This window comes from Perca fluviatilis, chromosome 16 (genome assembly GCF_010015445.1).
Source record: "Perca fluviatilis chromosome 16, GENO_Pfluv_1.0, whole genome shotgun sequence".
In the NCBI taxonomy this organism is placed as follows: domain Eukaryota; kingdom Metazoa; phylum Chordata; class Actinopteri; order Perciformes; family Percidae; genus Perca; species Perca fluviatilis.
Window position 1 is genome coordinate 361,580 of NC_053127.1, and position 17,107 is coordinate 378,686.

Consider the following 17,107-nt stretch of genomic DNA (forward strand, 5'->3'; position numbering starts at 1 on the left):
CGGCCATGACTGGCGACCAGCAGGTCAGTCTGACACATGCCGATTTCATGCTGGTCAATGCTACAATTAACGGACAACAGAAGTTATACGAGTTACAGTTCTCATGGACGCACGCACACATGGATGCCACAGCACGGTCTCTTTTTCCTTTCTCTCAACTTTTCCGCCGTGTGTAGCGCGTACCCGCTCGAGGTGTGAAGCGCGTGTCGGCGAATTCTCTGTTATGTGAGTTTTGAAATGCTGCGCTATTTTGAAATTAAAATCCTTGCAAATGAAGCAGAAATTTTGTCCTGCTCTTACAACACTGGTTGAAGGTACTGTGTTGGTGCAAGATTGTCCAGTGTCAACGGTGTCATCTGTGACATTACAGTTCATAGAGGTATCCATTAGTGATTTTTCAGCAACCTGGAATGTTGAGTTCGCCAAGCTGTTTATTTGTTCCTCATCTTCTGTGTCACTTTCTGAGCCTGGAACGTATTCTGGATCACATACATCATCCAATGTCTCCTCTTCACTGAAGTCTCTTTCATTCTGATTAAAATACAAGGAAAAGAAAACATAAGGTATACATAAGCCTGCAATAAGCACTACATGACAATAAACCAGCAAGTGGACCTCATATGCTTCTCATTGTGCTTTTATAAACATACCTGCAAACTCAGAAGGCCTGAAAAAGGTGACACATCCCCCCCGACAAGGAAAAAAGGGAGAACACAACATTTTCCCAGTGCTAACACAATACTTTTTATATGTTAGTTGAATAATAAAAAACACCCCAAACGACAGTCGGCTCAAAATTAAATGAATTATTAAAAATGTAATAACTTCTTTCACCAGTAAATTACTGTTAAACGACAAAAACAAGCACTGAATGGGAAAAGGTTATTTTACAACTACTTTGAATGCAGCACAAGGCTGGCGAGGCGAATTTCAAGTTAACGCAACATCTGTGTTGTTTTTCCAGACAATGGCACGGCAGCTATAGCTAGACTGTTCAGACCTTATATACTGTCTATGGTTCAGACACACTTTAACGTTTAGTTATCAGTATTTTAACCGTGTTTACTCCATTGACATATATAAAATATATATAGCAATATACTCCAGCTGCTAGCTAACGCTAGGCTAACGTTACCTGCTGTCGAGTGTAGTGTTACTGTAATTAGCGTCCCGTGCGTCGATGTTTCAGTACCCTGTAAAGTCCGTTTTCGGAGCATCAGAGAGAAGGGGAGGCATTTAAGTAGCATCTAAATGAGGCACCAAAATCCGAGTTGCTATTCGGTCCGGTGGATAACGGCCGTTAAGGCATCGGTGCCGTATTAGCACCAGGTCTCGGGCCCCTCCCCCCCCAAAAAAATTTAAAACTCTTCGGATCTACACTATTCACGTGGATGACATTCCCATTCAAAACGCGATTTTCGCCGAAAAGCGACAAGTTTGCAGGTATGTATAAACCACTACTGAACGCACACACACAAACACAAACTAGGACTGTTCAATGTGGCCTAAAAATATTTGAAAAAAAATCTATTTAGATTATTTTTATTATTTTAACAACAAAAGACAAAGAAATTATTTTACGTAAGTTGCTCAAAGCGGTCAAAATATTGAGTGTGGAAGTGGCAGCAGTCTAGGGACCACGAATCTTGTAGAAATGCCCTTGTATGGACTATAGCAGCGATTGTAACTGCTGAGCACATGGCTAATTAATTATGCTCATACTCTGCTGGCTCATTTTTTTCTGTTTGTCCGCTGGCTTTTATTTTGAAATGTTGTTTCCAGACAGGAAGACACTGTTATGAGGTTGCAGTAACATATTGTAACATGTCAGAGAGTGTCAAACTCCACACCTCTCCTCTCCTGTTATTTTAGGTAACATAGGTAGATAGTTGTGGTTGTAAACATACTACAACTATGAGTAGGAGGGGGGAGACGTTAGCGGAGCAGATGGAGCCGTGTTGTCCACCTCGGTACAGCGGTACATGAGTAAAAGTACGACGACGTTCAATTTAATAACAATGAATTGAAGTCAAGTGTAAACAAGCCGGTAGGTATGTTAGCAGGGGTTAGTCGCTGAAGTAATTAAGCGGTTGCTCAAGTAGTTGAAGAGAAAATCTAGCAATTTCATTTAATCAACATCATCATAACTAAGAAAAATTGAATTACGATGTATAATCAATTTTTCGAACAGCCGTAACACAAACACGCAAGTCTTTGTTCCAAAGTATTGCTTCTCACTACTGTCCTCATATATTAAACAATGGCCTCAAACACTAGGAGTAGGCATACACATAGGACCATACCAAATCATAAGTCACAGTGTTTCCTTTAGGATTTTTTTTAGAAGTGGGGGCAGGTCCGAAAATCACCAGTTAACTTAATTTTAATTTGCAAGACCAAGCTTAAATGAACTGACAACATAAGTTATACGACTTATAGTTCTCAAGGACGTACACACACAATCTCAACTGGTTTATCCTCTGGACAGCGTCTCTTTTTACCTTTCTCTATTTTTCTGCCGAGTAACCGTGCTATTCTCCGACAAGCACTCTAACAATGCAGCCCTATTTCTGATACCGTGGGGGGCCACCACGGTCAAATCACCATAGAGGAAACACTGAGTCATATACAGAAGCAGAAAGTGAGCATAATTTCAGGTCATGTTAAAGCATTTCCTGTGTTTGAAGCTACACCAACAGATGTACTGACAAACCTCTTCAGGGAGCACTGTGGAGGAGAGGAATGGTGTGTGGCCTGTAGATGGAGAGACGACTGGTGATTGACTTGTAGATGGAGAGACGACTGGTGATTGACTTGTAGATGGAGAGACGACTGGTGATTGACTTGTAGATGGAGAGACGACTGGTGTTTGACTTGTAGATGGAGAGACGACTGGTGATTGACTTGTAGATGGAGAGACGACTGGTGATTGACTTGTAGATGGAGAGACGACTGGTGATTGACTTGTAGATGGAGAGACGACTGGTGATTGACTTGTAGATGGAGAGACGACTGGTGATTGACTTGTAGATGGAGAGACGACTGGTGATTGACTTGTAGATGGAGAGACGACTGGTGTTTGACTTGTAGATGGAGAGACGACTGGTGATTGACTTGTAGATGGAGAGACGACTGGTGATTGACTTGTAGATGGAGAGACGACTGGTGATTGACTTGTAGATGGAGAGACGACTGGTGTTTGACTTGTAGATGGAGAGACGACTGGTGATTGACTTGTAGATGGAGAGACGACTGGTGTTTGACTTGTAGATGGAGAGACGACTGGAATGTGACTTGTAGATGGAGAGACAACTGGTGTGTGGAGAACAGGTTTCTCGACTGTAGTTGGAGCCATAGGCTGATGGAGATGCAAAAAGGGAGAACCAGAGGAGAATGAAAGAGGGAGACATGGCAGTTATTTCAATGTAGAACATCTGCTGCTGAAATACTAAATTTGACATTGAGCTGACATATTAAACTTCCGGCCTGCGTTTCAATTATATCCGGCCCGTAAGAAATTATGATATCCCTATCAGAGAGAGGAGACAGAGAGGACGGACAGAGGACAGATCTTCTTATTATATACTATTCATGTTTTTTTTTAAAGAGATTCAATTGGTCAAATGTACTCTACCTTGCATATTTGATGCCTTTGCCAAGAACGCCATGGCAGGTTTTCTCCTCCGTAGTCATAGGTTATTTCTTGCCCTTCCTCAATGTCAACGATGGCAAACCAACACAGACTGGGTACACCATCCACCTCTATTTTTTTTCATTTTCGCAGTCGGCTTTTCAGCATCATTCACGTGTCTGCCAAGTGTCCCATCTTCACTTGAAGCATCAATGCTACAGAAGTTACAAGAATGAGTTACTAAAAATGTTGACAAAATTGTGGTCCAGAACCAAGAACATGATTGGCAAGCAATTCCATCACACAGAAATTTCATAGGGCCGTTTCCACTACAGGGCCAACCGGGCCAAAATATGGGGCCGGGGGAGCGGGTCTGTGTCCCCATTATTCCCCCTCAGGGCCCTCTCCTGCCTCGGAGTAGGTACTCAGATCGGCCCTGAAAAGCTCCCAGGTGGGGCTTAAGGTTTACTCGCTGATTGGGTGAAAACAGGATGAGCAGGATGTGACGTTATCAGAAAGCGCCAAATCAAGCAGCATTTTTAAAACCTAGCAGAAGAGGAGCATAAGCCTAGTACACAGTTAAAAACAACAAAAGATTTTCAACAAGTGGGCCAACGACAAAGTCGCACTACAAAAAACTGTCACATTACGATTACGCGGACATCGAAACTCTCGCCCCTTACCATGCGGTAAGGGGAGGGGGACAGGAACTTAAAAAGAACTTCCCCCCTCTTGACTGGTGTGTCTCCACTGCAAAGTGGGGCCGAGAGGGGTCCATCCGCGGCGTCATGAGTTCCGAAGTCCCCATCATCGCAGTGCCACTATTCGGCCCCATAGTGGAAACACGGGTCATGTGTGGTTTGGCTTTTGATCAAGAATAAAATCCTGCAATTCAGCTTACTCACCAATATTCCATTCCTTTATGTTTGAAGATGTAAGTGTACTCATTCCATGCTGCAGTTTTCTCAGTCTTCTTCAAAACTCCTCTGTACTCCAAAATGAATGAGCCTTTACAAATTGGCTCCAATGCAAACACACCTCTTCCTATCAATAAATAAATAAATAACAGTTAATGGAAACAAGCGTAATAAAAAAAGTGAAATTATTAGATGAAAAATTTAAATTATGATAAAATCATGAGGAAAGAAGGTGAAATTCATATGATCTGCTAACTCACTCAAATATCATCTCAACATACGTACACCACGCCGCCGACTTGAGCTGCAAAGAAGCTCTGGCCGCCCTGTCGAGGACGCTTGTCAAAAAGTACGGGGAAGCTGTTTGACGCTTTGGCCGCTCTGACGTGGCAGCGTTCTTCAATCATGTTCAACACACAATTGAAGACAAAGCACAAGCAGCTACTGCACGGCCAGTACACTGACACTAGAAACCTTTTATAAATTACATATATAAGGACAGAATTTGTATTGTATGTTGGTCGCAGCGGTTTCTGTTAGCAGTTGGCTTGCTCGTTAGCCGCTGAACCGCAGCAGAATGCAGGCAGAGCGAGCAGCCGCCAGCTGTTGATCCGTGCAGGACTTCACCGTGAGAGGACTGTTTAGAGACCATGTGACAGCAGGTAACGTTAACTGGTCCCTATACGCAAACAACGTCATATCATGAATGATAGGGAACCCAGCAACGGCGAATATGAGATTTTCCTCCATTTTCATGGAACTAATGTCTTGGTAGGAAGAAAAATTTACATCGTATGTTTCTCCGGAATCAGCCAGCGAGAAGGACGTCTATATTCCGATTGGTTGCTGGCGTTTGCCACTGCTTGCCGCTGAACCGCGTCATAGCTCATTACCATAAAGTTTACCAAAGTTCAACTTTCTGATTGACGCTCTGGACGCTCAAAACGCGACGCCGACAGATTTGACACTCCTTGCAGCTGAGAGAAGCTTCCATTGAAAATGAACGACTTACGGTATCTTTAGAAGCTCAAGTTGGCGGCGGTGTGTACGTACAGTTACTGTACAGATTCACAATATTGATGAGAAAAGGCATAACTAGATGAAAACATTGTGAAATTTGATCCTATAAGCCAATATTTAAAATCAAGCAGAACTGTGATGTGACATACTCTATTTTACTGTATGACCTTGTATGTTTCACTCTGTCCTCATAAACCATTACTGGGCCACACACAAACACACACGTCTTTATACTAAAGTATTAGTTCACACTGTCTCACTGTTGTCCTCATATGCCAAACACTGGTCTCGAATACCAGGATCATGCACACACAAAAAACACACACGCTATACTGAATCTTAGTCATACAGTCATGTGAAAAACTTAGGACACCCATGCTTAAGTTGACTAAAAAAAAAAAATCATCTTTTGCAAATTGATCTTAGTGCCTTAATTAAAAAAATGAGGAAAAATCCAATCTCTAAGGACACCAATTTTCTTTGTGAATGAATAATGTATCGTAAATAAATAAATGTTTTTCCTTAAAATACAGGGGGCATAAGTCAGATGTTTATTTTTAAAGGCCAGTTATTTCATGGATCCAGGATACTATTCATCCTGATAAAGTTCCCTTGGCCTTTGGAATTAAAATAGCCCCCCCCACATTATCACATACCCTACACCACACCTAGAGATTGGCATGGGTTACTTTCCATAAGATCAGGTCTCAATGCAAATCAAACCAGCTAACTGACATAAAACCATGCCAATCTCTAGGTATGGTGAAGGATATGTGATGATGTGGGGGGGGGGGCTATTTTAATTCCAAAGGCCAAGGGAACTTTATCAGGAAGCATAGTATCCTGGATCCATGAAATAACTGGACTTTAAAAATAAACATCTGCCTGCCTCTATGGGAATTTAACATAGGGGTGTATTACTTATGCCCCCTGTATTTTAAGGAAGAACATTTATTTATTTACAATACATTATTCATTCACAAAAAAAATGTGTGTCCTTAAAGCTTGGATTTTTCCTCATTTTTTAAATTAAGGCATTAAGATCAATTTCCAAAAGACGATTTTTTTATTCCTCTTTTTAGTTAACTAAACATGGGTGTCCTAATTTTTTCACATGACTGTATACAGAAGCAGTATTTATCAGAGAGGCTATCGCTACGTTAGCAGTAGCATGCTGGTGTTGCCGTGGGAAGAAATCAAAGGGACATTTTAGAATATATAGAAATGGGTGTGGTGGCGTTAAATATTTTAATTGTTCGAAGCCTTGTATAATTTAAGCCCTAGCCCTCCCATCAGGCATACATATCCTTGCTCGATGCTGATCCCTCGCCTGGCCAACTGCCCGGCTCATTAAAAAAACAATGGGACCTAAGGGGGAGTTGGAGAGAGCATAGCTGATATGGCAAAATGGTTTAAATGTAAGTACACAGTGTTTGGCCCGGTACATTTGTTATACACAGTTTATAATGTTAAATCAATGTAAAAACGATTTAATGCTGGTACAAGTTGCTATAATAAGTGGAGTAGATACACCCCGAGGCTAGCGTTAGCTAACTGAACCAGCATTTAACATTAGGCTGTTAGCTAACTGAACCTAGCATTTAACACGTGGGTAGGCACACACTGGGGAGTTTACTTCCCTCGGCCTTGGCCGGCCCATGGGTTGGAGCTCCGACCCTCTGGCCCTTTGCTGCATGTCATTCCCCTTCTCTCACCCTTTCATGTCTTCATCTGTCCTATCGAAATGAAGGCCTAAAGATACCCAAAAAAAACCAACATCTTTTTCCCCAGAAGGGAGAGATGAGGAGAGGGAGAGGGAGGGAGGAGGAGAGGGAGGGAGGAGGAGAGGGAAAGATCAGGAGTAGGAGAAGAGAGATGAGGAGGAGGAGAGGGAGAGATAAGGAGGAGAGGGAGAGATGAGGAGAGGGAAAGATCAGGAGTAGGAGAAGAGAGATGAGGAGGAGGAGAGGGAGAGATGAGGAGGAGAGGGAGAAATAAGGAGGAGAGGGAGAAATAAGGAGGAGAGGGAGAGATGAGGAGGTGAGGGAGAGATGAGGGGGTGAGGGAGAGATGAGGGGGTGAGGGAGAGATGAGGAGGAGGAGAGTGAGCGATGAGGAGAGTGAGAGATGAGGAGGAGAAGAGAGGATGAGGAGATGGAGAGATGAGGAGAGGGGGAGATGAGGAGATGGTGAGATGAGGAGGAGAGGGAGAGATGAGGAGGAGGAGAGGGAGAGATGAGGAGAGGGGGAGATGAGGAGAGGGAGAGATGAGGAGTGGGAGAGATGAGGAGGAGGAGAGTGAGAGATGAGGAGGAGGAGAGTGAGAGATGAGGATGAGGAGAGGGAGAAATGAGGAGTGGGAGAGATGAAGAGGTGAGGGAGAGATGAGGGAGAGATGAAGAGGTGAGGGAGAGATGAGGGAGAGATGAGGGGGAAAGGGAGAGATGAGGATGAGAGGGAGAGATGAGGAGAAGGAGAGGGAGAGATAAGGATGAGAGGGAGAGATGAGGAGGAGAGGAAGAGATGAGGAGGAGGAGGAGAGGGAGAGATGAGGAGAGTAGAGGTTAGGGCTGGATGATTAATGGAAAAATAATCGAAACCGAAATTCAGAGCCTATAACCGACGTAATTTTACCAAGTCGGTTATTTCGGTCTTTTAATCCTATTAATATTTCCGCGGCCGCCCACTGTGTGTTAATGTACTTTCCCCTTAAAACATATTCCGGCCGCCGCGTGATTAGTCACGTGACTCCGCCCCGTCCAGTCTGACACTGAAGCAACATGGAGGACTCAAACCCCGAGTCAACTCAGCAACAGGAGCCGCAGCCGCTTGTACCAAAAAAACACGCAGTGTCCGTCGTTTGGACACATTTTGGTTTCAATAAAGACGACACCGAACAAACTCAAGTCAAATGCAAACACTGCAGAAAAACTGTTATAGTGACCAAAGGTAATACCAGCAATCTATTTCAACACCTGGAGCGCAATCACATTACCGAATATGAACAGTGCATGGCTCAAAAAAAAAAAAGAGAGGCTGACAATCGCCCAGCAACAAGTGCCTCCACGAAGCAGGTGTCGATAACACACGCATTTACAAATGCTACACAATATGAAAAGGATTCAAGAAAATGGAGAGAAATAACTGACGCCATTAGTTACTACATCGCGAAGGACATGGCTCCCATAGCTACGGTGGAGCACAGTGGGTTTAAACAACTCGTTAAAACACTCGACAGAAGATACACTGTGCCATCGCAACACTATTTTTCCCAAATTGCGCTGCCCAACAAGTACCAAACATGTCGTAAAAAAGTAGCTGCTGAACTTAAGTCTGTTAAGCACTTTGCAGCCACATCTGATCTGTGGTCAAGTAGGACGATGGACCCATATTTGAGCCTTACATTGCACTACATTGACTATGAATGGAAGCTGTGCAACAGGTGTCTTGAGACAGCATATTTTCCAGTCGACCACAGGCCACAGATGAAAATTTACCATAATTTTGTTTACAAAAAGAACTATTGTTAAAAGTTCTTTATTTTCTAAATTTTTAGGAAAGTTTTTTTTTTACATTAAAACTTAAATTACTTTATAAGACGTTTTTATTTCATTGTAAAATCTACTGTTGTAGATTTCAGTTCAGTTGTTTGAAATATTTAATAAAAACGCATGAATTGCTATCGTGTGTTGTTTCCTTATTTTAGAATCACAAAGATAGGATTATATGCACTCTTTCATTAGAAAAAATAAACGTGAACATATTTACAGTATAAGAAAATAATTTTTTTTTTTTTTTAAATAATCGTTCAATAATCGTAATCGAGGTAACTTGTTCGATTAATCGTGATTTTGATTTTATCCAAAATCGTCCAGCCCTAGTAGAGGTCGACCGATTAATCGGTTGGCCTATTATTGCCAATTTTTACATATTCGGCATCGGCCAATATCCCAGTATATCAAGCCGATTAATAGGCAGGCGCATCTGCGGGCAGCCTAGTGTTAAAAACATGAATCTGCGACATTTTTTACAGCGCACTCAGACCAGCTGCCTCGAGCCCCTCCCCTCGTGAATTGTTGCACTGTGTGTTTCGCACAGTCACTTCAGGCTCAGACGCTACCGTTAGTAGTAGCATATTGCTGGTGTTCTTGCCTTGGGATTAACTGTACTAATAAAACCGTACAAAACACCGCAGCCACACCGCTGTGGAAGCTCCCCGAATGTCATTTATCAGAGTCTGGTTGTTACCCCTGTCCGTGGCAGTCTCATCCACTTCTATAACGGAGCTAACTGGCACTAACCGCTAACGGCGCTAATCGTTGCTAACAGAGCCTTCAGTTCTCCGTGCCTGTATCCATTAACTGCATCTATGGACTCAAGCACGAATAAAACCCTTCATTTTATTAAATTGGCTGGACAAGTTTTAAATAACAACTCAGAGATTTTTGAATGACAGAAATCTGCTCAGATAAGATCCTAATGAGTGCAACAGGACATGTAACAGTAGGATCCCCAAAACACAGATACAACACTTCAACAAATGAACAATGATCTAGCTAACAAACAAGGTGAACAAGAATTGACTTTAGATAGCCCTAGTCTGATGTGATTCAACAGGAGTTAGGAGGAAATCGTGTTAAGATTAATAATAACATGTCACTTTCTGTGAAGCTTGCAGATTTGTATACTCAGAAGTTTAATAAATGCCAAGTGCACTAAACTTTATTTTTTCATTTAAAAGTTTATTTGACAGTTTATTTTCTTCTTACCGGTTTCGTTTAATATATTTTTCATACATTATTTATACAATATACAGTATGTTTTTACATTATACATTTTTAATTGAAGTATACAAGTGTAGATTGGTGAAGTGTTCAATAAATGTTTTTGTTCAGAAATTCTGTGTATATTAGTGTTACATTTTATCTTTCAAATAGAGGAAGCACATATCGGCCAAAATTAATCTGCAGCATTTATCGGCTAACCCTGATTTCTAAAGACCGGCATCAGCCAGAGAAAACCCATATCGGTCGACCTCTAGAGGAGAGTGAGAGATGAGGATGAGGAGAGGGAGAAATGAGGAGTGGAAGAGATGAGGAGGAGAGGGAGAGATGAGGAGGAGAGGGAGAGATGATGAGGAGGAGAGGGAGAGGGAGAGGGAGGGGGAGAGATGAGGGGGAGAGGGAGAGATGAGGGGACAAGCAGGGAGACCGAGGACAAAGAGATGAATAGATATTTGCTATATTACAGATTGGCATTCTAAAAATAAATGCATTAAATTAACTGGTTTGTCTGTATTTAAGTTTTTGGGTGTATATATATAAAACTGTTTTTCTAGCGGACAGCTTGATTCAGTCTAAAAGAACATTAAGTCAAACTAAACACTGGGAAAAGCAGGCTACAGCTAAATTAAGACTTTACAGTAATAACAATAAAGACAAGTATTGATTGATAGGATTTAAAATGAGCACAAGTAAAGTAGAACTGATCTAACAGCTGTTATGGATTTTATTTTCAGGTTTTGAGGGTATTTAGGGCTGGTGATGGCAGTAGGTATGACACATGTCTTTGGTGTGGGAGATCTAGGTTTGATTCCCACTGTGATACATATATCAATGTGTCCCTGAGCAAGGCACTTAACCCCTAGTCACTCCAGAGGTGTGTTACCTCTGACATATGTAGTAATGGTAAGCTGCTTTGCATAAAAGCGCCAGCTAAATGACATGTAATGTAATTTAATGTCTTTTAAAGTTATTACATGCTGTCTCAGCTAGCGGTAAGCCGAATTAGCTGTTAACTAAAATAACGTTAGTTTCCCGGTGGAGGCTAACGGCAGACCGCTACAACTATGATCGTACAGTGTCGTAAATCCTCGTAAAACAGGATTATCATCTGCGCATGCACATGATGGATCGTGCAGGCAGCACAGATCGGGTACCGACAGTTACTCTACACACTCCCAGTTACCACGGTAACAGTTAATGAGTGGGGCGTGGGCAAATGAGCAGCAGCTCATGAATATGTAATGAGCAGCAGAAACAGCACACTCTGAAACGGACTAAAACAGAGGGTAACAGAGGGAGGTAAGAATTCATAAACCTATTTTAACTTGTTGAAACATAGACATAATATGGCACTTTAATGACCAGAAATATGAGCAGCATTACTGAGCAGCTGAGGTCTTCTTACCTGATGAGGGGATTAAAGAAGGACATCCTGTTGTCTGGTGAACTTCTTCTATCAGACAGGTTTAGTGTTCATCTTCTTCTGGAACTCCTTCTGTGGGATTCAACAACAAACAAACACATTCAATACATAAACAGAACTGAACACAGCTGGCTGACAGACAGACAGACAGACAGACCGACCGATAGATAGATAGAAGGGGTGGTACGGTTCACATAACCCACGGTTCGGTTCGTATCACGGATTTAGGGTCACGGTTTTCGTTTCTGTACGGTTCTTGTTATATTTTCTTTTAATCTCTCCAGAATATACTTCGGCATATGATATATAGCTAAAATTAGCATATTGAATGCATGTTGCACAATACATGCACACAGTGGCAGTTCTATATATTGTTTTATTTCATCATATGTAGGGCTTTGACTCCGAACTTCGTTATTTGAATATCATTCGAATATTAAATAAAATAATGATATTCGAACGAATATTAGCCAGCCCTTAATATTCGAACCTGTTATGGGCATGATTTTTTGTAAATGCGTTTGCTTGTAAACGTTGTTTTCAGTTCAGATTTCGAGGCTTTTTCACGCATTTCAAAATGTAACTACACGTCGCGGCGACACACGTCTCTCGGCCGTGGCTCGGTAGCGGTGAATTCCCCCCTAATTCTCAAAGAAGGCTGGCTGGCCCAGGGCCAGGCCAGACCAGGGCCAGGCCTGCTCAGCGGCGTCTTTCTCCCGTGGCGTTCCGCTGTCTGTCCTACCTACACCGGCGCCGCACCCTGTCCCTTCTCCCCTTTCTACCTGCCTGCGCTCAGTGCTGCTGCACATGAGGAGAGAGCACAGAGGGGGGGGGGGGGCTGCTCCTCAGTCACACAACAGAAGAGAGAGGGGACTGTTTCAGGGCCACAGGAGAGAAATACATTGCGTGCTCGCTGGACAATACTGGCGACTCTTTTTTTACAGAAAGTCGCTGTCTTTTCTACAAAAAGTCGCCAGATTTGTCGCTAGTCGCTTTTGTGAAAAAAAGTCGCTAAGTTGGCAACACCGCCCACACACACCGGCTCAACACACACACACACACACACACACACACACACACACACACACACACACACACACACACACACACACACACACACACACACAAAAAAACACACACACACACACACACACACACACACACACACACGAGTATAAACATCAGACCACTTACGGAGGCTACGGTGAAAGCTGCGAACTTCCTGTCGAAAGAATACGGTTTGTGTTTAATCCAGGGTCTGACTTTTTTTTTTTTTTTTAAACTGAAGGCATTTAATGGTCAAAATATTATTAATAAATATTTGAATATATTCGAATATTAATTATTAATTATTATTATATATTAATTGGCACCCCACTCCACTTGAGGAGCGGTCGGCTTGGTGCCTCTCAAAATCTGATGAAAATCTTTTAAACTGACCTTTGTCGATTTGAAATGAAGACAGATTCAGCAACAGCATGGCCTATTTTTCGCTTAAAATGTTTTCAGAAACACGTTTCGGTGAACTATTTTCGTACGAGATCGTATTCTGAACGAGCCGCCATTAAAGTCTGTTTTGAAATTCGGGAGCAGCAAGACCCATTTGATGCGATCGTCTAAACAGCTGCCATGGGTTGCATTCGTCAAATTCATCCTCACACTCATTCACACTCGTCATTTCCAGTAAGTGTTTTAACATAGGTGTCGAAAGTGGGCACTACGGCAGTAAGAGGTTAGTGCACATTAACAGTGTACTGACGAACCGTGCGGCACACACACGCTCCGAACCGAGACTAGCGAGTCGAGACTAGCGAACCGAGACTAGCGAACCAAGCGGTTCGGATGTTTTTTTAATGAACCGTACCACCCCTAATAGATAGATAGATGCATAGATGGATAGATGGATAAGATAAACTGTTATCTTAGTAAACTAAAAGTAATAAACTGATTATTACTAGAGATGGCCCGATACCATTTTTTGCTTCCCAATACTGATTCTCATACCTGAACTTGCGTATCAGCAGATACCGAGTCCTGATCCGATACCAGTGTGTCATATATTTTATTATGTTTTAAAAACTGTATACTACTATCCCTGTATGGCTGTGATATTATTTAACAGCTGCATACTACTATCCCTGTATGGATGTGATATTATTTAACAGCTGCATACTACTATCCCTGTATGAACGTACTTGAACTACAATGAACTTTCTATTATCCAGTTTGACAGTCAGTTATAACGGAAAAATAACTAATAAACTACTTTAACGTAGACACACACACACACACACACACACACACACACACACACACACACAAGCTAAGTTTCCATCCACTTGTCAATAGACAGAATAGAATAGAATGAAGAAAACATTAACGTGAGATAACTTCTATAATCGTTGGATTTCGATTTAGTTGTTTTGACAGGCTTAAGTGTTTATGACAAGATATGACCATGATAAATCTGGTGATAATTGATCGTTGTTTAGATACATTAAACCACATTAAGCTTTTTCACGTTAAGCGTTTTAGAATGTCCCTGTCGTAACCTTTGTTGGTCATTTCCTTCGCGAGCTCCTGATAAATGATGGCGTTTCTTAGATTTTTGCTATCTAAAATAGCTGTTATATTTTTCTGGTAAATTAAATTTAAAAAGTATATTGTCTCCTCGTTTGTCCGCTTACATCTGTTTTTGTTGACACCTGTCATGTGTGAAGAGTTGAAATACTGGGCGGAAATGAACTGAAACTTCTTCGTTTTGTGGCGGGTTGCACGCCCGCCGATAGGGGGGGACAAACGGGTCTGTTGTCCCGGGCCCACAGTAGGGGGGGGGGGCCAGAACTGGGGGCCCAGAACTGGGCCCTCATTAAATTATGGAATAATTGAAAAACATTTTTTTAAATAGGCCTATTTGTGGAAAAAATATGTAATATTTGAGTTACATAAAAGCTTTTTATTTGTTTTCTTCCTAATTGTCCTTGAAATAGTGGTCAAGAACCCCCCCACCCCCAACACAAAAATGGTTTGGCCCCTTATCAAAAGTTGATGTTGTTTTCAGTAGATTTGAAGTTCAGTATGCTCAAAAAGTCCGGTCAGCACAAGTCCGGTGCTCAGAAAAGGAAGGAAAAGAGAAGAAGAAAATAGAGGCCTTAGAGATTTTCTAAACAAATATTTTTAAAAAAAGGTGGTGACGGTGAAGCTGGAACTGTCAACGTAGAGCAAGGTAAGAAACAGCGCAGCCAACGTTTACGAGCCTTGTAACGTAAGCTAACAGGCCAGCTCTCATGTTAACGTCCATTAGCTCGTATAAAAGCCTGACACAACACGTTCTCTTTTACAGAAAGAGTTGAGTTTGGTAGCTCCGTCAGAGAGGATGAGACAGAGAGGAGAGAGATCCAGCTGCAGTCAGGTGTCAGAGAGAGTGATGCCTCGCAACGGAGGGACAGAGTCAGGCTACCGGTGAGAGAGAGAGAGAGAGAGAGAGAGATGCGGGAGGGGCCCGCTGCCCTGTCGGAGAGTCTGAGCAGGATGGATCAGAGACTGATCACATTAATTTCAGTGAGAGATGTGAGGAGAGGAGAGGAAGAGCATAGGAGAGGAAGAGCATAGGAGAGGAAGAGCATAGGAGAGGAAGAGCATAGGAGAGGAGCAGGAGAGGAAGAGGATAGGAGAGGAGCAGGAGAGGAAGAGGATAGGAGAGGACCAGGAGAGGAAGAGCAGAGGAGAGGTACAGGAGATGAACAGGAGAGGAGAGGAACAGGAGAGGAAGAGCAGGGGAGAGGAAGAGCAAGGAAAAAGGAGAGATCTGGGCGCGGGGGGCCCATCTAAGCTTATCTCGTCCCGGGCCCAGGAAAGACTGTCAGCTGGCCTGGCGGGTTGCAACCATAAAATGACCTAAAACTTAATCGCAATTCATTATTTATTCGGCAAATAACGTTTCCAGCAGCGTTTATCGCATAAGCCGTATATCGATCAAGAGAAAAGCCGATGAGACCGAACGCATTTTCTTTGAGTCGATATTCATGAAATTCAGTCGGATTTTACTGTTTCCATGACTGCATTTTTCATTCGATATCCCTTAATTCGGATAAAAATGTGTGGATGGAAACATAGCTACAGAGAAAGACACAGACACACATAGACACAGAGACACAGAGAGACACACACACACACACACACACAGACAGAGACAAACACACACACACATTTTAATCGTTTATGTCCACATGAAGAAAAATAGTACAGGGACACAAATATATGCAGTACAATACAAGACACAAACTCACGGACCAGTGACACGCAGCAGATCTTCACAATATCACTTAACAAGCACAATACTCACTTCTTAAGGGTATAAGTAGCACAATACTCACTTCTTAAGGGTATAAGTAGCACAATACTCACTTCTTAAGGGTATAAGTAGCACAATACTCACTTTTTAAAAAGGTATAAGTAGCACAATACTCACTTCTTAAGGGTATAGGTAGCACAATACTTGTGTGTTCCCACACACACACACACACACAGACACACACACACACACACACACACACACACAGACACACACACACACACACACACACACACACACAGACACACACACACACACACACACAGACACACAGACACACAGAGACAGACAGAGAATACTAGAAGATTTTTTTGTTTTTTAAAAGAACTTCTGGAACTTTAAGTTCTTTTTTAAAACAAGAGGTAGACCTACCGGTACCGATGGAGGAGAGAGGCGGAGACGGTTTGGCTGGGGAGACGTTAACCTAACGGCTTTAACGGCTCTACCGGTACTAACCGCTTTAACGGCTCTAACGGCTATAAAGGGATACGTCACCGAAACACCTTGCATCATTTTTTTTTTTAGTTTTTTTTTCTTTACACCTTGCATCATTAGATTGAAAAGGCACTAAGGCCATAGTCAACGAAATATCTTGCATCATTACATTTAAAAAAAAGCAATAGCCAATCAGAATAGGCCATACTAAATTTAAAAATAGTGTAAATTATTTATAACAAATTGAAATATATATCCTAATAAAGTATTGGTAAGTGAAGTTCAGATGGAGGAGGACCAGTTTCTCCTTTCTTTAGAGGAACTGTAACTTCATGACTCTGCTGATTGAAATCACCTGTTCACTCGCGGGGAAAACACACTCCCTTTGAAGTAGACACAAACACAGAAAACTCACCCGAAACGTCTCCGTTTCTGTCTCCATGGTAACACCGACATATCTCCGTTAGTGTGTCCACAGTTCCAGCGGGCAGCGGCTCCATTTGGTCCGAAAAAACGGTAATTTAGGGAGGAAGAATGATCCCT

At 42.3% G+C, this 17,107-nt stretch overlaps 1 protein-coding gene and 1 long non-coding RNA gene across 2 annotated transcripts; both read right to left on the reverse strand.

Annotated features, from left to right (window-relative positions):
* Window positions 1–426: 426 nt before the first annotated feature.
* On the reverse strand, window positions 427–4,670 carry LOC120544159. The gene is made up of 4 exons (XM_039777758.1): window positions 4,537–4,670; window positions 3,635–3,846; window positions 2,714–3,358; window positions 427–531 (listed from the first exon to the last, which is right to left on the reverse strand). The coding sequence occupies exons 2-3, from the start codon at window positions 3,666–3,668 to the stop codon at window positions 2,718–2,720; spliced, it is 675 nt and encodes a 224-aa protein (XP_039633692.1). The 5' UTR covers window positions 3,669–3,846; window positions 4,537–4,670; the 3' UTR covers window positions 427–531; window positions 2,714–2,717.
* A 5,732-nt stretch (window positions 4,671–10,402) lies between these two features.
* Window positions 10,403–17,107, reverse strand: LOC120544187. The gene is made up of 3 exons (XR_005636472.1): window positions 16,980–17,107; window positions 11,758–11,847; window positions 10,403–10,605 (listed from the first exon to the last, which is right to left on the reverse strand). It is a non-coding gene; the product is annotated as an uncharacterized LOC120544187 (long non-coding RNA).